This window comes from Onychomys torridus, chromosome 10 (genome assembly GCF_903995425.1).
Source record: "Onychomys torridus chromosome 10, mOncTor1.1, whole genome shotgun sequence".
NCBI classification, from domain to species: domain Eukaryota; kingdom Metazoa; phylum Chordata; class Mammalia; order Rodentia; family Cricetidae; genus Onychomys; species Onychomys torridus.
Genome location: NC_050452.1, coordinates 47253357 through 47275825, shown reverse-complemented (window position 1 = coordinate 47275825; position 22469 = coordinate 47253357). Strand labels below are relative to the sequence as shown.

Sequence of the window (22469 nt, the reverse complement as noted above, 5' to 3'; positions counted from 1 at the left end):
AAACTGCTCACAGTACAAGTGCCTTTCCCAGATGGGCTCAAAAAGATGTTTTGTAAATGAATAATCAAGATACAAGAAAAATTAAGAGGATCATTGTTTACCAGAAAACTATACTTTTCTTTACAGAGTGGGCTAATGAGAGTTGTCTCTAATTTTAGCTCAAGAACATTTGAGTTCTGGATTCCTTCCTCAGTTTTATGTGGGTCCTATGACATTTAACTGCTCTAATTATCAAAGGCCTTTTTAGTTTCCCCGATATCTGCCAAATGTGGTCTCAGTGCTCAGCAACAACCACTTGTTCCCAGGAGACCTTTTCTTCTCACTACTTCCCTCTGGCCACTGAAGCAGGATCATTGTACTCCGAATTTTCCCAACTGTGATATTGTGAAATGTTTCCCTTAGTCAGCTTTCAAATGGTAGATTATTTTCCAGTGTGAATAACCCTGAAATGTTTGTGTGTGTGCATGCGCTATTATCCACTCATGCTGGGTGGAGTCTAGCTGGTATTCGGGAAAGCATGAACAGAGCAAATGATTTCTTGGTCTGCCTCCTTGTTTAAAGCATTGGTGATTATACACGTAGATCATTTTCCTTTCATTTCTGGACTCAGTTCCATTTTGCATGATAAAACCATTGAGTATGTGTTTGGATACATGGTTATTTATTTGAATATAAATACAGAAGAAAGAAACAGTGTATTACTCTGCAGTTATGTTTCCACTGCAGAAAGAAATAGAGACAATGGCTTTATTATGGCATCTGAAGATGTTGTGATCTGTCAGAAGGAAGAATTTTTCTGACAGTACACTTGCTGCAGTGTTAAAGTAAAATGCCCAGGAAATAAAAATTTTACTCCTTGGAATTCTGTAAAATAGCATAGAAACTTCTAGACACGTTCTATATATAAAATTCATTCTATCCAAAAAAAAAAAATCAGTCTAGCCAAAATTGGCTAGGATTTCAGAGTAACTAAAACTTGTGAAGATATTATGACTACCTATTATACATGTGTGAAGATTTAATTTAAGTTACAAAATAATTCGTTTCTCATTTCTCTATTGGGAAGTCCAAGCTTAAGAAACTATTAATATGTCCTTATCCTTTCCCTCAAAAAAAGATCACATCTCAGTGAATGTGATCCCTCCACACCATGGGGGATTATGGGTAGTGTATACATTTTTTGCTTGTTTTGACAGCCCACAAAATATGTGTTATATATGTATTTCTTTAAAATAATGCTAATTGCTTGCTTCAGTAAAGTGTCTTTTACTCCATACAGGGGACTTGTGCTGCAGTGAATGTTTACAAGTTGGGTATGTTTTCAGTAGTGTCATGTTTAAAGAAACAGTCTTTCACAGTGACAAAAAAAGGACTCACTCTAAAGTCAAGTGCAGATGCCCGGGTAGCCTTCAGTTATCCTGCAGGAGTTTTCAGCTCACCAGTGCTTGTCCAGTTAAAGGTAAAAATTAAAAAAGGTAAATTAATTATATTCTGTGTTTAGTGGGCCAAGCATGGTCCTAAAGATGTAGAGATTGTAGATTTGTCATATAACCATGAAGCTTACCTTCTCTTGTATGGGGACTCATCTATAGTGAGTTGAGTGATACAGTAAATATTTTTAGCACATCTGAAACACACCTCTGCTTTCCTAAACAGTCTTCTGCATTACTTGTTTATATTTTTGGCAAACATATGCTGAATGTCTACAAAACAATTGCTGACAAATTTGGGGGTATTTATATAAATCCAGATTTCCAAATAAATTAATGGAAAAAGAGAAGAAGCTACTGATCCATTCAAATGGTTATTACCATGATTTTTGGATTCTATTTACTGAAGAAAATTAGCCTTTTTTGGAACAATAATTTAATGTACACAAACACTATTTTCGTAACATGTAATGCCATATCAATATACATCCCAGAAGATTTATATTCCCCAATGATATGCCTTATCATTTCAGCCTTGTTCTTCCCATTCTCTCTTTCCTATTTTTCCCAGTTCCTATCACAAATAGTAAGACAAGGAGAAAGATTGGGAGGAATGCCTAGCTTTGGTATTTTATTTGAAAATATTTTCTATGACTTTGAGTTGTGTTAGCTCTCTTCTCAATTTTGTGCTGATCACATGACCTAAAAGTGTGATAGAGTTACACAAAATGTCACTTCTGTTTTCTTGGCCATGTTGTTGTTTACAGTTTAGAATGTTTCTAAAACACACACACAACATGTATAAACATAAATAAATGTGTGTGTGTGTTTGTGAGTGTGTATGCATTTATGTGTGTTCATGTGTGTATGCATATATGAATAGGAAACCACATTTTCAGAGATTTTACTCAATTGTGTGCCTTTATATAAAGAATTTTATTTCCAAGCAAGAATGTACAGAGAAACACATAAAAATACATTCCCTAATGTTTTCAGAAAATTGTGTTAGGGCCATGCATCCTCTGAATGTATGTGTACATGTGTGTGTTTGAGTGTGTATACATGGACATGGACATATTTTCCCTTCTTTTTTGTTTAGATCCAGCCAGTCGACCCTTCTCTGGTGTCATATTTAAAAGCACAACAAGATTCCTCCTATTCAGTACAGTCGACAAGTCCTCTTATCCACATCCAGCACCCATCAACTCATTCTTTTCAAAAGCCAGTCACGGTATTCCTTCCTTGTTTTCCTCTCCCCGAAAAAAAGAATCTTGAGTCTGAGAAAGATCACAGGAGACCAGAGAGTGCCATAGTGCACAGGAGCCTGCCAACACCCGTGTACTTCAACAGGTGAGTCAGAGACCTACTACTGCTAACTAATTCAATGGGGGACAAAGAACCTTCCGTGATTACTTGTAATCAGTTGACTTGTATTTAAATATCTGAGTAAAATAGTATGAAGTATGTTCTCACGGTTGACCCACAATAGGAAAGAGTTTTAGTTCTAATGGACTTAAAGCTGTACTATGTGAAAAATGGTGCTTTTTAATAATATAGATATGAGATTAAATCTTTCAAGAATTTATGAGATGGTTAATTATGAGAACGCAACATAGGACTTATAATTCCTTCATTCAATGTATGAATAAGGTAAATTTGATCTTTCAAAATAAAATAAAATTTCCCAGGTGGTGGTGATGCATGCATTAGGCACTTGTGTATCAGAGGCAGGCAGATCTCTATGAGTGTGAAGCCGGTGTCTGGTCTACGGAGTGAGTTCCAGGACAGCCGATGCTACACAGAGAAATCCTGTCTCAGAGTTAATTAATTAATTAACTTAATCTGAATTTACACTTACCTACAAGTGAATTCCTTCTCCCAAGTCATATAATCAAACAACATCTTCATGAATGAAGTCGAATATACATATTAACTCACCAGCCAAAATAAACAAAAAGTGGAAGGCAAGCAAATAGCACATATTGCAGGACATTAAACCTGACCTTAATTCCCATCTTTTAACTTAAGATTAATTGTCTTTCCTAATAGAGGAGACAGAAGAGGATATTCCCATTTGCTACACATGAAAGGACTGGGTTTGGAAAAGAAGAGCTGAGTAAGAGCTACTATTACCTGAGAGGTCACTCTGTGGCAGACTTGGGTGTTGTGGCCTGCATGATCACTTCATCACTGTGAAGACTGAAGCGTAGTGACAATTAGAACCTCTGCAAGTGTGCTAACTAGTGAGGGATGCGGTCATGAACTGAACTCGCACATTTCCTCTCTATTGAGGCTCCGCCATTTGTCTGAGTTAATGGCTGTTCTCGTGTTCCTCTTACACTTGGAGCTTAAGAAACTTGGGGCAGCACTCTGTTGATTTGTGGCTGGAGGAAGATTAAACATTCTTTACTGTAAGATACATGATACGGAACACAGAAATAGACATGATCAGTTGTTTGTAATTTCGCTACTCAACTTCACCAGCTGAGCCAGTTTCTAGCACACTTTCTCACTTCTTTACTTCTGTTACATGTTTCCATAATCATATATCTATGGCAATGTGCCATATAATTTTTCACATTCCCGTTCAAAACACCCCAATGTTAAAAAAATATTCTGACCTTTAAAATATATTTTAAGGTGACATTTGAATTACTGTTTTTAATGTTTTCTTCTAAATTCTCTTATTTGTGTTTGTCACTTACTAAAATTTCCTAAGTTCTTGGTATTCTCTTGCTGCTTAGACCTTAGTCTTGAGAATTCCTATCTGTGGAATTCTGTTTCTTCTGCTAACTGTGACTAGTGGCTGTTTCTTCATTTGGAAGCTTTAATGCCTGGGTGTGCACTATAGGATTTCTGCTGGCATGAAATGGAGCCAGTTGCCTCAGATGGAGTGTATTTCTGTCTCTGTTGAGATCCAACTCTGACTTCAAAACTACTTTCAACAGTTTCAATATGCTTTCATGTTCATCTCTCCAGTGTGCCTGTGATCCCAAGGATGAACAGCTTCATATTCTGCTCACTTGATTATTGTTTACTGCTGCTGGCTTCTGTTTCTTGGTTATTGGAAGAGCATTTATGCACATGGAAATCCCTCATTCCCGTCTGACTGTTCCTCCTGTTGTAACTGTGACCTTACACATCTTTTTTCTTGTCAAAAAGTTTGGGGAATTCTTTCCAGAGTCCCCTGCTTTATGCAAGTCAAAATATTATGGATAAAAATTAAATTTATTATCCTCTGTTTTTGCTTCATTGGGGAAAGAGCCTCATATGTCCCATCGTTACTTATCCCTCTGTGTTATATGTATTAAGTATATAATCTTTTGAAGAATCAATTCGAGAAAGAAACGGTAATGTTATAGATAGTAATTTCACACATGCTGTACCGTCCTTAGGGGAAGGGACAACCTACCATAATAATGTCACAGTTTCAGTGAGACATGGGTTCAGAGAGCTATGGAGCAAATAAAATGTTTCCCTTTTGTTAAACCTGAAGCTATTGCTTTGTAAAGTTTTCAAACATACCATGTACTATTGCATTCAAGAGTATTAAGTTCCTGGAGGGTTGAAAATCCTGCTTTGGAAAATCAAGAGGAAACCCCTCTTGAACACTCCCTAGCAGAATATCTTTCCACTCATGGAAACACATTTTGAAGTGACCAGAAGCAGACCTTTTTATCATGGGATATCATACCTTGTGGTATGATTGAGCATTCCCTGGGTATGTCTTTTATGTGGCACTGGAGGAACTAAGGAAAGGTGAGAAAAGCAAAGTAATAGGTGACTGCCAGGCCTGAGACAGCGACCCTGGGCTGTGTGTCTATCATCCTGTCTCCCTGGCAGATTGTCTAGGGAAATTAACCTAGTTTCTAGAGCTCACCTTTTCTGTCCAAGCAGACTCAATAGGAGATGTCCTTGTTCTCCCTTTCTGTTCTTGATCCAGCTGGGATCTCCTGCTCCCCTAAGCTCCCTTTCCCTCGAACCTTGGTCTTCATTACCCCCACTCATGTCCAGGTTGTTCCTGTAGATCTCATCCATTTCTCTGTCATTGGGCGATCCCTGTGTCTTTCTTAGGGTCCTGTTTTCTAGGTAGCCTCCCTGGAGTTGTGAGTAGCAGTCTAGTCATCTTTGTTTTACATCTAGTATCCTCCTATGAGTGAGTACATACCATGTTTGTCCTTCTGAGTCTGGGTTACCTCACTCAGGACGATTTTTTCTAGATCCATCCATTTGCCTGCAAACCTCATAATGTCATTGTTTTTCTCTACTGAGTAGTACTCTATTTTGTATAGGCACCACATTTTATTTATCCATTCTTCAGTTGAAGGGCATCTAGGTTGTTTCCAGGTCCTGGCTATTCCAAATATTGTTGCTATGAATATAGCTGAGTATGTGCCCTTGTGGTATGATTGAGCATTCCTTGGGAATATGCCCAAGAGTGGTATAACTAGGTCTTGGGGGAAATTGATTCCCAATTTTCTAAGAAAGCACCATATTGATTTCCAAAGTGGTTGTACAAGCTTGCATTCCCACCAAAGTGGAGGAGAGTTCCCCTTGTTCCACATCCTCCCCATCATAAGCTGTCTTCTATGTTTTTGATCTTAGCCATTCTGACAGGTGTAAAGTGGTATCTGAGTATCATTTTGATTTGCATTTCCTTGATGATTAGGGATGTTGAGCAATTCCTTAAATGTCTTTCAGCCATTTGAGCTTCCTCTGTTGAGAATTCTCTGTTTAGCTCTATAGCCCATTTCTTAATTGGACTGTTGAGCATTTTGATGTTTAATTTCTTGAGTTCTTTATATATTCTGGATATCAGCCCTCTGTCAGATGTGGGGTTGGTGAAGATCTTTTCCCATTCTGTAGGCTGTCTCTTTGTCTTGTTGACCTTGTCCTTTTCTCTACAAAAGCTTCTCAGTTTCAAGAGGTCCCATTGATTGATTGTTTCTCTCAGTGTCTGTGCTACTGCTGTTATATTTAGGAAGTGGTCTCCTGTGCCAATGCATTCAAGACTACTTCCTACTTTTTCTTCTATCAGGTTCAGAGTAACTGGATTTGGACCCACTTGATCTTAAGTTTTGTGCACAGTGACAGATATGGATCTGTTTGCAGCCTTCTACATGTTGACATCCAGAAAGGGACCATGATAAATGAAGAACCCATGGGAATAGGAATAAGCAAAGTGCTAGAGAGGTCCCCAGAAATCCTCAAAGATACATCCACAACAGACTACTGGCAATGGTCTAGAGAAAGCCCTAACATACCTACTCTGGTGATCAGATGGCCAAACACCCTAACTGTAGTGGTAGAACTCTCATCCAATGATTGATGGAAGTGGATGCAGAGATCATAGGCCAAGCCCCAGGCAGAGCTCCAGGAGTCCAATTGGTGAGAAAGAGGAGAGATTGTATGATTGAGAATTGTTGAGACCAAGATTGGAAAAAGCACAGGGACAAATAGCTAAACTAGTGAAAACACATGAACTATGAACAAATAGCTGAGGAGCCCCCAACTGGATCAGATCCTCTGGATAAATGAGACAGTTGATTAGCTTGAACTGTTTGGGAGGCCCCCAGGTAGTAGGACCAGGACCTGTCTTTAGTTCATGAGATGGCTGTTTGGAACCTGGGGCCTATGCAGGGACACTTTGCTCAACCTGGGTAAAGGGAGGAGGGGACTGGACCTGCCTGGACTGAATCTACCAGGCTGAGCTGAAACCCCAGGGGAGTGTTTGCCCTGGAGGAGATGGGAATGAGGGGTGGATTGGGGGGAGGGAGGGCGGTGGGAGGAGGGAGGGCAGGGCAATCTGTAGCTGATATGTAAAATTAAATTAAATTATAAAATAAAAAATAGGAGGTTTCCATATTAGTCAGTGTCACTGCTATAAGGAAACTTTGAACCCTAAGTGGCTGACCCTGTGCATGGTCATTGATATGAGAAGAGCTTTGGACTCAAGAAATAGCAACATCAATTTCTTCATTTGTTCACATTTTAACATATAAAGTGAATTTTCTGTTGCTTAGAAATAGATACTCACTGGTAATACAGAAAAATAAAGTAAAGATGAAGAGAAAAATAGGTAACGATGATATTTGTCTTCTACATATAGTTTTTCTAACTTATCTATTTGCTCCATTAACAAACATGTGTTATTATTAATTGCTTCATTTTATAGTTGGGTAAAGTAGATTTAGTTATCTTTTATTTTATCAAAAATAATCTTAACAAATGTTATTTCATTTGTATACTCCTTGGTATATGATGTTAGTTGCCTTGGGGATGGATAGATAAGTAGGTTAGAAACAAGAGCCTCCTGAATGGAAATTGATTGGAGTCATCACCCTTATTTTTCCAAGAAGTACAGCATTATGGAAATATTTCTTCTTTGTTTGTTAGATATTCTGAAGCCTGCTGGAAAGAAAAAAAAAATGAAGAAGGGAATTTGAATGGGTAGACCCTGCAGATCAGTAAAACTGGTTAGCAGTGTATATATTTTCACTTTTGAATAAATAAATGTTTATGCTAGTGCTTAATGTGCAGTGTCTTTGGGAGCACAATCTCAAGGTATAGTAACTGACTTTCATATGAGCTTAACAGTGAAAAGTGTTCTTATATTTTTAAATAATAACTTTTGGATTAGAGACATATGCTAGTGGCTGTACTAATACTGGCAGATCATGAGGAATCCCCAGCTGTCGTGAGCAGATACACATCCACAACACACTGTAGATTATAAGATGGAGTCTGTGATAAGTGTAACTGGGACTAAGGACATTCTCAATCAGGCAAGACCCCAGAAAGTTTATGACTTGATAATTAAACAGAGTAGTTGAACCAGAAAAAAAAACAAAAAACAAAAAACTTTTTTTTCTCAATATCAGTCATTTGAATTGAAATCCCAAAGTGATTATACTGGTAACAAATATTAAATTCAGAGTGCACAATTTGACCAAGAAAATGGTCACCCATTTGCAAACTAAATACAAACCATGTCGAAAATAGACCACCGGAAATTCCTCAGTATGCCATACACCCTAGGCAATGTGACCGTGCATACAGTCATTGTCCATTTACTTTTCTGTGTTAGGTTTTTCTGTTGTTGTGATGACGTTGTGACCCAAAGCAACTTGGGGAGAAAAGGGTTTATCTGGCTTGCACTTCCATATCATAGTCCATCATCACTGAAGGAAGTCTGGGCAGAAATTGAAATAGAGACCATTGAGGAATGCTTCTTACTGGCTTTCTCTCCATGGCTTGCTCAGCCTGCTCTTGTATACAACTCAGGACCACTTGCCCAAGGGTGGCACCACCTTCAGTGGCCTGTCCCATATCAACCATGAATGAGGAAAATGCTCTACAGACTTGCTACAGACAATCTGACGGAAGCATATTTGCAATTGAGGTGTCTCTTCCTGGGTAACTTTAACTTGTGTCAAGTTGACAAATTAAAAAAAAAATGAGTCAGGAAACACTTCTATTTTAAAACGGTTCCATCATCAACATGTATAACTTATAATGGGAGTTGTTTTAGTTTTTTGAGTAAAGAAATTCTATGTAAAAATCAGTACTTTAATGACTAAATTAGTTTTCTGAGAAAAGTTAATCCTAAAGAGTTGACATTCATATTTAAAAGCCCATGCATTATGTATACCACAAAGGGATTGTTCTGAAGGCAAAATGTGATATGAGAATTTTGATAATGTGATTGCTTGCAGCACATGTTTTCTTAGAGATTAATAGCATATTTATTTTAATTAGCATCTTCACAGAACCTGATTCTATTTTGGGAAAAGATGAACATTTTTAAATAAACCATTTTTAGAAAGATGCACTATATTTTATTTATTTTAATTTTTCAACGTGCATGTGTGAGAGTGTGTATGCACATGGGCATGTATGTGGAGATCCTAGGTTAATGTTGGGTGTCTTCCTCAATCACTCTTCACTCTGTCGACTGACAGGGTACCTCCCTGAATGTGGAACAGACTGGCTCAACTAGTCTGTCTCATCAGTTTGTTTCAAGGATTCCATATGTCCATCTCCTGACCAGTGGGATTGTAAAAGGGCAGACACACCTACCCACCCATCATTTACATTAGTAGTAGGGGTCAGAATTCCTGTGCTCATGCTTCATGTTGTGCTAGCCAAACTATCTCCCCAGTTCTGGTTTATATATTTTGGAGAATTGTCATAACATCAAAATGTCATTATTTTTATCTTGACCAAGTACTAGTCATTACTAGGCAACATTATTTGTCAAGGTTTGCTAATAGTGCATAAGTAGGGCATAGTTTAGTAAGAGAGCTGTTAATCCTAGGATGTGTGGATGTATCATGCCATTATTTGACTTAAAGATATATTGCATCTATTATTGCACATTCTGTTCTTTAACTCAGGACTGTTTCTTTCTTGTGTTTTGAGACAGACTCTTGTTCTATAGCTCTTCTGGTACCTCCTGTGTAGCCCAATTGGCCGCACACTCTCTGTTCTCCTTCGACCTCAGCCTACTCAGTCCTAAGGTTACAGGCACATGCTATTAATCTTGGTTAATAAGGACACTTTTTAAGTCACAGAAAAGCAAACAAAAGTCTTCAACTAAAAAGCGCTATAACTTTTTATTTATTTATTTATATTTTTGTGTACTGGGAATAAAACATAGTCTCTCATTTGTGTCCTTTCCTGAACCAATTATATTCTCTGACATGTTTGTACCTCATGCAGATGATACCTACTACATCTTCATAAATCCAAGTCAGACAAAAATAGGAATATTTCCCTCATTTATATGCATAGAATCCTAGAGCTGAACTCCTATTCCAAATTTATTAGATACTCATAACTGGACCTAGAAGAAATACAGAATACAGATCAGCCTATGTTATAAAGTAATAACGAACTTCTCAACAGTCCTTGAATCTTATTATATGTATATAACAACGGTATTTATATCTCATTCCATGCTATGAAAGGCTGCTTCTTGCTTCTTATGCCTGTACTTAGACACAGAACAAACACTTTCTGGTTGCCATCATAACTACAGAACAACTTTGGGTAGATCCACTAGCAATAAGCCTTGTGTTCCCAAAGTGACAAATCTCTCTTCAATTTCCAATTATTTAACTGGAACTAGTCACATGGTCTCACTCAACTATAGTGATAGAGACATGCAACCCCATTGTACACACAAAACAAAGGATTAGCCAATATTTTAGTGGCCATTGCTCATGAATGCCAGATGCACTATTTGGCTGAATCAAGTAACTGTCTGTCCTGCGTCAGGGTGTATGGACTTTCACTACACGTTATAACCTCATGGAAACTCAGAGCATTGGCAGAAAAAAAGTGAATAGTTACTACCATGGGTGAGTTTAGGAAAGGATCAATATTGTATTTAGTGAAATTTATTTCTAGTGAATGATCAATATTCTGATTCAGTTTGAGTATATTCTCTTCAAGGATTAAAAAAATCTACCACATCTGTGATTATAATCTAACATCCCAAAGCCAATTTCCATAATTTTTTATTTTATTTTGTCAGAGTTCCTGAAAAACCAATAGAGGATTTTAAAAATAATGTAAGTTTAGACCAGTTCTTTGTTTCTGCGTCATAGGATATATTGGTCTGTGAAACTGAGGTAAATTTTATAATTCTACTTATCTACACACAGACACACCACATCACATGAATGCAGAGAGAGAGAGAGAGAGAGAGAGAGAGAGAGAGAGAGAGAGAGAGAGAGAGAGAGATCTTGATTTTGGTAGCTAGCTAAATTGTTTCTGTCCCCCAGCAAGTTGCAGGACACTTTTCTCCAAAGATGTCCAGTATCAACAGTTTTTTTGTTTTTGATTGTGAAGAACAGATATTGTTTAAATGAATGCAAGAAGAACATTCATTGAAGGACCTCATATTAGTCTTGGAAGACTCTAATGTCTCTTTCACATTAATTTTTTTCTTACTCCCTTAACATCTAAATTTTCTTCTTAGTATGCACACTATCAGTTGATTTCCTTAGTCCAGAGCTTTGCAACCAAAGGAAAGTGATATGCCACAGTCTCTGAACTCCGACATAGCCAAATTCCAAAGAAAGGGAACCACATTGGCTGGCTCTTAGAAACTGGTCTATGGAATGAACTCTAGCTGGCAAGCAGTAACATGTGGTACTTAAAGCTATTAGACTTTGGGTGTTACATAAGCAAGAAAAGTATTTAAGAAAGAATATCAGCTATTTTCTGCTGTAGGATGTGGTATGGGAATATTAATACCACTTAACACTTTCAATGAATGCTTTGTAAGTATCCACACTTGCATATATAATCCTATAATAAAGATAATATTGTTCTAATATGATAGCCAGTGAATTTGAGATACATAAATATAAAATACGTTATACATGGTCATTTGATTTTTAAGAGACGGAACCCAGCCAGAAGAAATGGTGGTGGAGTTTATGATTTTACCCAACATGCTATACAATCATTCTTGAGTACCCCTAAAGTGTCTGTACTTGTCCCTCTGAGTCCATTATGTTTCTAAGTGTTCCCTTAAACCTTCTTTTGCCAGTAGTAAAATGTATTTCATTCTCTTATTATTATTATTATTGTGTGTTTTAATTTTATACATCAGCCATGGGTTCCATTGTCCTCCCCCCTCCCGCCCCCAACTCCACCTTCCCCCCAGCCCCTCCACTCCATTCCCATGTCCTCCAGGACCAAGACACCCCTGGGGATTCATTTAAACCTTGTGGATTCAGTACAGGCAGGTCCAGTCCCCTCCTTCCAGGCTGAGCACGTGTCCCTGTGTAAGCCCAAGGTTCCAAACATCCAGCTCATGCACCAAGGACAGGTCCTGGTCCCACCGCCTGGGAGCCTCCCAAACAAATTAAGCTATTCAATTGTCTCACTTATCCAGAGGGCCTGATCCAGCTGGGGACTCCACAGCCATTGGTTCATAATTCATGTGCTTCCATTTGATTGGCTATTTGTCCCTGTGCATTTTTCAAACTTGGATTCAACAATTCACGCTCTTGCAGTCCCTCCTCCTTCTTGACAGTTGGACACCTGGAGCTCCACCTGCGGCCTGGCCGAGGATCTCTGCATCCACTTCCATCAGTTATTGGATGAGAGTTCCAAGACAACTGCTAGGGTGTTTAGTCATCTGATCACCAGACTAGGTCAGATCAGGCCCTCCCTTGACCACTGCCAGCAGTCTACAGAGGATATATCATTGTGGATTTCTGGGGACCTCTCGAGCACTCTGCCTATTCCTGTTCTCATGTGGTCTTCATTTATCATGGTCTGTTATTCCTCGTTCTCCCTTTCTGTTCTTGATCTAGCTGGGATCTCCTTCTCCCCTAAGCTTTCTTACCCTCAAATCTTGCCCTTCATTACTCCCACTGTCGTCTAGGTTGTTCATGTAGATCTCATCCATTTCTCTGTCATTGGGTGATCCCTGGGTCTTTCCTAGGGTGCCGTTTTCTGGGTAGCCTCCCTGGAGTTATGTAGCAGTCTAGACATCTTTGTTTTACATCTAGTTTCCTCCTGTGAGTGAGTACATACCATGTTTGTCCTTCTGAGTCTGGGTTACCTCACTCAGGATGATTTTTTCTAGATCCATCCATTTGCCTGCAAACCTCATGATGTCATTGTTTTTCTCTGCTGAGTAGTATTCCATTGTGTGTATGTACCATATTTTCTTTATCCATTCTTCAGTTGAAGGGCATCTAGGTTGTTTCCAGGTTCTGGCTATTACAAACAATGCTGATAATGAACATAGCTGAGCAAATGCCCTTGTGGTATGATTGAGTATTCCTTGGGTATATGCCCAAGAGTGCTACAGCTGGGTCTTGTGGGAGATGAATTCCCAATTTTCTAAGGAAGCACCATATTGATTTCCAAAGTGGCTGTACAAGCTTGCATTCCCACCAGCAGTGGAGGAGAGTTCACACCAGCATTTTTATTCTGCAAACATCCTTGAATAGTATATTTGCTCCTAAACCCCCCATACTTTCTTCTTAGTACCACCCAGACCGTCCCAAGCTATAAACAGGTAGTACTATGATAGTGTGTGGTACTTCTAGAAACAAGGGCTATAATCGTCCACCTTTCTATTCTTGAAGTTAGAAATAATTAGGAATGCATAGCACACATATGATGGATTATTGCTGGATTAGTCACTTCATGAAAAGTAGATTTTTTAAATGTGATTTGTGCTATGTGAATTTTTACCCATTTCTGTTAAACATTTTATAGGACCAAGAGTGCCTCCATCAGAAAACCTGGTAACAATGCTTGTGAAACTTTGAAATTACTAGGATTCAGAAGTAGAGACAGTGGTTGGCTTGGGATTGATGACGTCGTGGTGAGAACTGTCCAGAATGGCTTGGTATCTTTCGAATTGTGTGAACACTTAGAGAGGTAAGGCCATAAGAAAGGATCAGAGGTGGTGGTGCTCTCCTATAGCATATAATTAATGTGTAGGAATGGGATCATAGAAACATATGCTGGCTTTTAGGGTGTATTTAAAATGCAAACCACAATGGACATGGATCCTCTCTTTGCAATTTTGCTTTTGACAGCTTAAGTAGGGCTTTTGAAACTTACCTTCAACATAGGTTTATTTTTATAGGTTTCTCTTACCACAAAAATAGTTTCAAAACAGCACCTTCATTTCTTAAATTCCACAGGAGAGTAATTAACTGTTCGTATTATGCTCATCTCATAACTATGTAGATATAAACTGAATTTGTTATTTCAGTTCCTTCATTTAGCTTTCTCATTTCCATGTATTCTAGATGGCCCATTAAAGGAGTGTTTTAGACAGTTTTCAGGTACATGAGGAGTAGACACTCATAAAGAGAGATAATCACATGTCTAAAGATAGGTTTCCTTTCGTAATGACGACCCGACCTCTGTGATTATCCTCAGGCCAAATTCTGCAGAAACACAGTGTGAGCTATGAGGGCAGGTGGCTGACTGAGGAAGGCCTCTCAAGAAGATCCTGTGAGGAAAGGAAAGAAGTGGAGGAGTCCAGGGAACATGATGGCAAAGCTGGTTTTTGTTGGCTCTTTCCCAGCCTGGTGCCTCAGGGGAGCTCTGGAACACCACAGTGGTTGGCTTTGATGGTTACACCTGGCAGTCCTTGTCTGTGAGAGAAGTCTCCTCTGGATGAGAGCTTCTGGTCTCTGGAGGCCAGTCAAGAGTTAACTTGTCCTGTTCTGGGATCTAAGTCTGTATTAGTTTCCCAGGGGTGCTGTAACAAAATGTCACACATTTATTTATTATCATACAGTTCGAGAGGCCCCAAGTCTTCAATCAGAGCATGTTTAGGGTTTGCTCCCCTTGAGGACTTCAAGGGACGAATCTGCTGGAAGTCTGTCCTTCACTTATAAATGACCATTGTCCTCTGTGCACAGTATTCTGTGTGTTCTTCTTTTTCTGTTGAAAACTCTTGCTTTGAAGTACACCAGTAATATTGAATTAGGGTCATCCTAGTGCCCTCCCCTTGGTTTGAATACCTCTGTAGTGAAATAAAGTGTCACATGAACATTAACATTTGAGGATATGATTTAGGGTGGGACAAAATTAAACCCCCAACAAGACCCATCATAAAAATTCTCACATCACAGAAATGGAGATGAGTATTTCACCCCCAACTACATGTGTTACAGAAATGGATTATTTTCAATATCATTTGCTTCTGTGTTTTGAAGTATTACTTGGATACTTTTCTATAGCCTTACTCTGTTGACTGATGGAATAATGAATATTTCAAACCTTGGCAATTGCACTACCATACAAAGAACACAGTGTACTCACACAAACCTGGGTAGCATAGCCTGGAATAAATCTAAGAGTGTGTGGTTGCAGTTGATTTAAATATAAAATGGCTAGTTTATCAAAATATATTTCAGTATACTAAAAATATTGGATACAAGATGTTTTTAATAGAATAGCTATGTAATGCTTTGGCTGTGGATGAAGCTTGCAAGGCAGGGCATGGTTCTGGGTGAGCCTGAACACTGAATCTGAAGACCTAAGATGTTAATCTACACTGTGGAAGATTTATAAATACTGTGTCATTGGTGAGACTAAATTTACTGTGTTTTCCTTCAATCATAAACAGTATTACTTACTATTATTTTATTATTTCATATATTTGAAAATTTCACATTTTGGGTCATTTGTGTTATCAATTAACTTAAAACAGAAGCATATTGTTTGGCTATATAAAACTGTTTCCCTTACATTCTTTTTTCTTTTCTTTCCTAAGAGTGCAGGAACCTATGATGTTCCAAAGAGAGTGTAGGGTTTCCTAGGACTGAGGGTACTGGTAGTTTTGAGCAGCCTGCTACCAGTGCTAGGAACCTAACTTGGGTCCTACACTAGGACAGAATGTGATCTTAACCACTGAGACATCTCTATATGCCTTGTTTACATTTTATTCTCTGCAAATTTCTATTTTAAGTTGTTATTCATTTATTTATTTCATATTGTTTGAGACAGGATCTTGCTATCTACTCCTGGATATTCTCAAACCTTTCTATTTAGACAAAACTGACCTCATGTTCATGGCAATCCTCCTGCCTCTACCTCCTTACTGCTGGAATTACAGATGCAAACCAAACCATCTGGATTTATTTAATTTTGTTGTTTTTAAAGTCAAAGACACAAATAAACATTATTCTAAGTCTACATAGCATCAGAATCACCCAAATACTGTCTTTTACTTCCTTACTCTGTCCCAAAGAAGCTCTTTAGGGACAACAACATACCTGGAGCTGTCATCTTTTATGAAAGCAGTGTCTTCTTCTGTTCCGCAAACATTATGTAGATTGGAATACATCCTAAACTAATAATCAAAATACATTAAATACAAAAGGCAGTAATATAGTTGCTTATTGTTATCATCAAGTATCATGTACTATGCATAATTATATGTGCTGCAACTTCATACACTTGGCAGGGCAATAGGTTTTTCAAACAACATCACCACATATATATGAGTAATGTCCTTGTACTGTGGTGTTAAGACTACAACATCACTAAGTGATAGAATTTTTCAGCTCCATTATATTCTCATAGGAACAACCAGGTATGTGCAGTCACTGATTTAAATGATATGGAATGCATGACTCTATAATGAAAACATAGAACCACTTTTAGAACTCAGCTGAGACAGAGTGATTACTTTAAGGATATGTTTTAGAGGGAGATATGGTAGGTTTCACTTGTAATCTCATCACATGGAAGGCTGAGGAAGGACTGTGTGAGTTCAAGACTAGCTGGGCTACATAGCAAGAACAAACTACCCAACAATATCCAAAAGCATCTTTTAGAATTTAGCTTGAGACCCAGGGAGAAGTCTTGGTCAGTAAAGTTCCTGCCATGCAAACAACAGGACCTCAATTCAGTTCCCCAGCAGTCAAACACCTTAGTATGACAGCTGACTTGAGTATTGAAGAGAACAGAGACAAGCAGATCTCTGGTACTCATTGGCCAGCAAGTCTAGTGGACCTGGTGAGCTCTCTTAGGTTCACCAAGACACTCTATGAGACAGTCTATCTCAAATAATAAGATGGAAAGGGATGGAGAGATACCTAACATCTAATATTGATCTCTGGCCTCCACATGCATGCATGTACATGTGCCCACACACCCAAATGTACAGATGTATGCACCCATTCAAACAACATGCATATAAAACACACAGCCAAAGACAACAAACAACTTAGTTGATCTGAAATAGTTTCTTGACTGCCTGGGATTTCACTAAAGTGCTTCATTAATACAGGTAGTTGATCATCAGAATGATTGCTCTAAGTGGAAGTTAAGATAAGCAATTTTTTCTTTGGGTTTGTGGTATTTCAATGCTTTGTGTTCACTTTGGGTCTCGCCTCTGTCCTTTTACACAGGTTTATTGTGCTCCACCTGTCTTCCACAGTGGACAACAGCCACTTGGTTTCTTTTGTGAAGTCTTTAGAGGAAGCCTCACTCAGCACCAATGCCTGCATTGTACTGTCACACCAGAAGGACAACCCACACAGAGTGGTCATTTTAGTGGTACCTTCGAAGGAGTTAAATCTGGTACTGAAGGACTTGCGCTCAGAAGGCTTTGGAGGACTTCCAGAATCATCTAGACATTTCCAAGTAAGAGAAGGAGAACAACTTCTTTTAAGGTTTACTGGAAACATATTTGGCTCAAGTAAGTATGAGGAAATATTCTTATGTGTTTTACAGACTATAAGCCACAAACCTTAGATGCAACACCCCAAACTTGTATTACTAAGGAAGACTTCCCTTTAGAGAATTTGGCGAAACATTTACTGACTAGTCTATCTAGGCACTAGTCTTTTTATGTACAGGGGCACATGTGTCTTTTTGGACAGATTCCAAGTGACATTCTTTTAGAAACAGTCTTCTTCATGATTGCTCCTGAGTTCAAGCTAACATCACCTCTTCCTTGTGACAACTCCTTAGCTTCTAAATGCTACCTGCTTCCACCTGGCAATATGAATATGTTTCCCTAAGGAAATAACAATTTGTTGAGAAACATGTCATGTGACAGATGGCCCCCACTTATGATGATTTGACTTAGGAAAGTTTGCTTTATGATATGCAATGGCAATATACATTCAAGTAGAAATGGTACATTCTGAGTTTTGGTCTTTCTCCACCTTATCTGCTTCAGGACTAATACTGTCTGTGATGTCATAGCTCCTAGTTGGCCACTCAGTCTCAAGGGGAAAGAACTAATATTCTGTGGTATGTTGGGTTGCTAAGCCATGATGTTAAGTATTTGACAAGTCTTAAGTGTGTTTTTGACATGATGTATTCTATTTGTTACTTTTGTAAGAAAGTGGTAACAGCACAAATTCAGGAGCATCTGTCTGTCACTTTTCTAGCAGAACTTTATTAGCTTCCATTGCACCTAAATTATCTACATACTCTTTAATGTGTCCGTTAAGAATCTGGCATGGGTCAGTAGACTCCCATGAGATATATGATTAGAAGTATGCCATGTAATTCCTTATTTTAAATTACATGTATTTTATTTTACATATTTTAAAATATATTCTCAGAAATATATTTTATATTTGGAAAGTTGTCTGAGGTACAAACGAAGCTTAAGAATATTATACATGGGTGACACACCCTGCAGATTTCTCATTCCCACATTTACCCAGTATTGCTCTTGTTCTCATTATAAATGACATTAAAATTAGAAATGAGTGGCTCCTAGGTTTGGGTTTTACTCATATTCTCAGGAGACATTCTTCACTGGAATGAAAGTCCATGGCACAGTGAGCATGTCTTCCTCATCTGATGTCCTCTGAGCCTAACAGCACCTTCTTTCATTGACTGTAGAGTGAATGAAGATATGGCAGTGCTGAAGAAGATGAACAAGATGACGGCAGTGGGAAATGCTGTGGGGGAGGGAGAAGTGAGTGGTTGGGGAGATGGAAAAGATTCAAGACAGTGAAAGGGGAAGTGAAAAGAAGAAAAGAGAAGAAGAGTAAAGGGATAGGTAAAAGGAGAGAACAAAAGGTCTTGAGAGGAATTGCCATCTGGGTATTTCTTTTTCATCAACTAGTTCTAATTTCCAATTCCTTCCTTAAGTAAAATAGAATATCAAAGGTATGGTGATAGTGGTGGCATGTGAGAGAGAAGGGTGGATTAAAGGGTGGATTTTGTGGGGAGTTCTGAATCAGGAACCTTACTATGCACTTGACTTGATGTAATATTCTTTGTATATTTATAAATTAATATGTATAATATTGAATCCATGATGCCTACTATCTCTCATTCAAAAAATGGCCCCAAGGACTTATGTGGTATTTGTAGCTCACAAAGAAAATGAGGTTTGAAGCCAGTGCTGACCCTCACAGGGATAAGTGAGACCCATTATTACTCAGTATCTCCCAATCTAAAGTGTCCTTTCCACTCTTACACGTCTGTCACTGGAGGAGAGGAGGAAAGAAGGATGGGAATGATGCCTTTCTACTTAAGTTATGAAGCAGAAACCAAACTTGACACCCAAGGAAGAGAGATAGTCATAACTCAGAAGTACTCCACCCAAACTAATGATGCAAATGATTTTTCTGTACTAACAAAAAAGCAGCTATGTTTACCTACTGTCTTAAACAGGACTGAACTGTTGTCTTTACAGTCAGGGGATCTGTTGTCTTGACTGAGTCCAGGGTCCCATGCTAAATTAAGACAGCCTAAAGATGGACAGCATGTTTGCCAGTCTGTCTATGAGGGATGGAGATGACCTCATCTTCATACAAAGAAATCAAGGCAGGCAGATGCCCATATTCTTTCTATTGTATTTTTCTAGGAGATTCTTGTTCATATTAGGATCCTCACTGGAATTTTCTGGATTGAGGAGGAACATGGCTCTCCACAAAGAGTTGATATCTATCTCTACATCAGAACATGGGAAGCCAAAGGAGATAACCCCAGGTGTCCTTTGCCTGTTGGACCCTCATCTCCTCCGCTGCTTATCTCCAATCCTAATGTCTCCTATTTCATCTTCTTAATGATCATGTTTAAGGATGTGTTCCTTATTCTTCCCCACCACATTTTTTTAGAGCCCTATTTTGTTTTCACAGATGTTCGCCCTTTCTTTTGTGTCCCCTGCCACACATGCCACTTTCTATTTACTTATTTAGTGCCATTTTCCCTATAAACACTCTCATTGGAAGGGAGCAGTCTTGTTGGGGACACCATGCAACCCCTATCACCTAGGATAATACAGGGCAGATAGAAGGAACTCTGTGATTAGAAATGAAAACAAAGGTCTTGGCATTGCACTAATGATTGTGGTGGTTGAATGAATTAACGATGAATAAATTCATTAATACATTATTGAATTTAGACAACTCTTCAGTAAAAACCTCAAAGTCCTCTGACTTACAGATATGCAACATGGATGACTCTTGAGAAAGTTTATAAGGCCTAAACACTGTTCCTATTTCTGAGATGAGACCAAAGGGATGTTTCTGCAGTGTGATCTTTATCGTTTGTTTGTCATTCTTCAGGATAGAGGTAGAGCATGCTTTCATTCTCTGTCAGAGCTGTCAATACAGCACTTACACATTTTGCTGCAGGACCCTTAGGATCCCTTTCAGTGCAAACAAAATCCAGAAAATGCTAACAATTTCTTGGGAGTTTTAATATAGTGATAACTTATTCTCACTCCTAATGTCTAGAAATACTCTGTGCAAGCCCATGTGCCTCAAAGATGTTGTCAGTGTCTTATGTCCTTTGGCTCTGGGACGTGATTCTGCTATGTCCATGGGTAGCATATTCAATTAATCATCCTTTTATTCACTCCATAAAACTTACCAACTATTATGAATACTGTCATCTATCGACAAGACAAAATAAGTAATTAAGTGAATACAATATACAATATAATGCTGACTAAAAAGCAAACTGAAGAAAACCAAAGCAGGAAAAAGATAAAGAAGATGCAGAGTTATATTTTTAAACAATGATTATAGAAGAGCTATTAAGTAGGTGACATTCATACAATTCTTTAAGGACATGAGAGAATGAGCATAATCCCATCTCAGGAAGTTTGTCTCAGGCAAAGGCATTAAAAGTGCACATACATTGTGTGCTTGAGGCCAGCAAAGGCTAAAAAGCAGGATTAGAAGGCATGAGGAGAGGTAGTAGGAGATGCAGACTGATCACGCCTAGGCCCATTACGAAGACTGTCTGAGACACCATTTGAGATGAGTGGTCCACGGAGGAGTAACAAAACAAGTTACACCACAACTCTATTGAGAGTAAGCTGTAAGGTGAGAGTTGACATAAAGAGGCCATATAATAAGCCATTTCTGTAAGGCCATGGCAGACTGTCCAGGAGAAGCTGTGCATAGTCGGTAAGAATCATAAAAACACACAAAGGCACTGTTTTTCTTGGGTTATTTTGGTTCCTCCTATAACTAGCACTTTTGCTTCCTCATTTGCCTTTTCTAGGGAAAGCACTTCTTCTTGTATGTGAATGCCTATGACATCAATAAAAGACATTTAACCCTCATTTCCGAGAAGAATATGTATTGCTGTAAGAAACCTCCAGTAACTCACAAAATATAAATAAATTTTTACCATGGCAAGCATTTGTGCAATAGTGGTTGTCTCAGTTCTCTGCTCAGGGCTATGTGTCTCATATGGTCAGAAGGGGGAAACACTCTCCAAAGGTCAGCCAGCCAATGCTTGCCTTCTCTGAGTTCAAAATGTCGCTTTCATTTTTACTTCTTTGTGTATGTCAGAGGGGGAGGAAAAATACTGTCATTTATTTTATGATTTTCAGGCTTTTGTTCCCTTTTTATTAGAGACTGAAAACCCTCAAAAGATCATGTTTTCTCTTAATCAATACAAGTCCAAATATTTTAAAATTATGTAACAAGTTCTTTATAAGATCGCTCATCTGTTATTGATAATGTCTCAATAATTGCATCCTTATTTAATTTACAGGTGTGAGTTTTAGAGTTCCATTACAGATACTACCAATTTTTAAAAGGTGTTTACACAGTCTAGATCTGAATTTAACCAATGTAGGCTTACCTCCAAATCCTTGCATCCTGTGTATTAATCATCACTTACAAGTAATTGTAAAATTTCACAAGGAAAAAAGAAATTTTCTAAGTCACAGTTGACTAGGTTCAACATAGTTTCTTCTGATAATTCTTGGGGTGGGAAGCAGAGACCTAACCAGGCATTATTCAAGGGATCTGAAAACATCATTTTCCAATATAGATCACATTTTAATCATCCAAAATAGTTTATCACTAAAAAATGCTAACCTGAAACCTTCTTAAGTAACACACTCCTTTCCCCTTAAGTAATTGCCTTCAATGATCTGCTTCAGTCCAGGAACCGGATTGCCACGACACAATCCTAAGCAAAGGGGGCCACTCCTGCCCTTTCCATAATGGAGAGCTTGTCTATTCCTACTTTTAAGTGAAATTTAGAAATTTGCCAAAATGCCTTTTAGCAGCCACAGCAGGGAAACAGCAATATCTTCTAAAT

General features: G+C 38.4%; 1 protein-coding gene across 1 annotated transcript in view; it reads left to right on the top strand.

The window, feature by feature from the left end:
* Positions 1 to 22469, top strand: part of Dthd1 (death domain containing 1) — a 66340-nt gene that overhangs the window by 8615 nt on the left and 35256 nt on the right. The window contains exons 4-7 of the mRNA XM_036200221.1: positions 1280 to 1459; positions 2530 to 2780; positions 13680 to 13844; positions 17342 to 17631. Coding sequence (XP_036056114.1) covers positions 1280 to 1459; positions 2530 to 2780; positions 13680 to 13844; positions 17342 to 17631 — 886 coding nt within the window. The remainder of the gene's footprint in view (positions 1 to 1279; positions 1460 to 2529; positions 2781 to 13679; positions 13845 to 17341; positions 17632 to 22469) is intronic.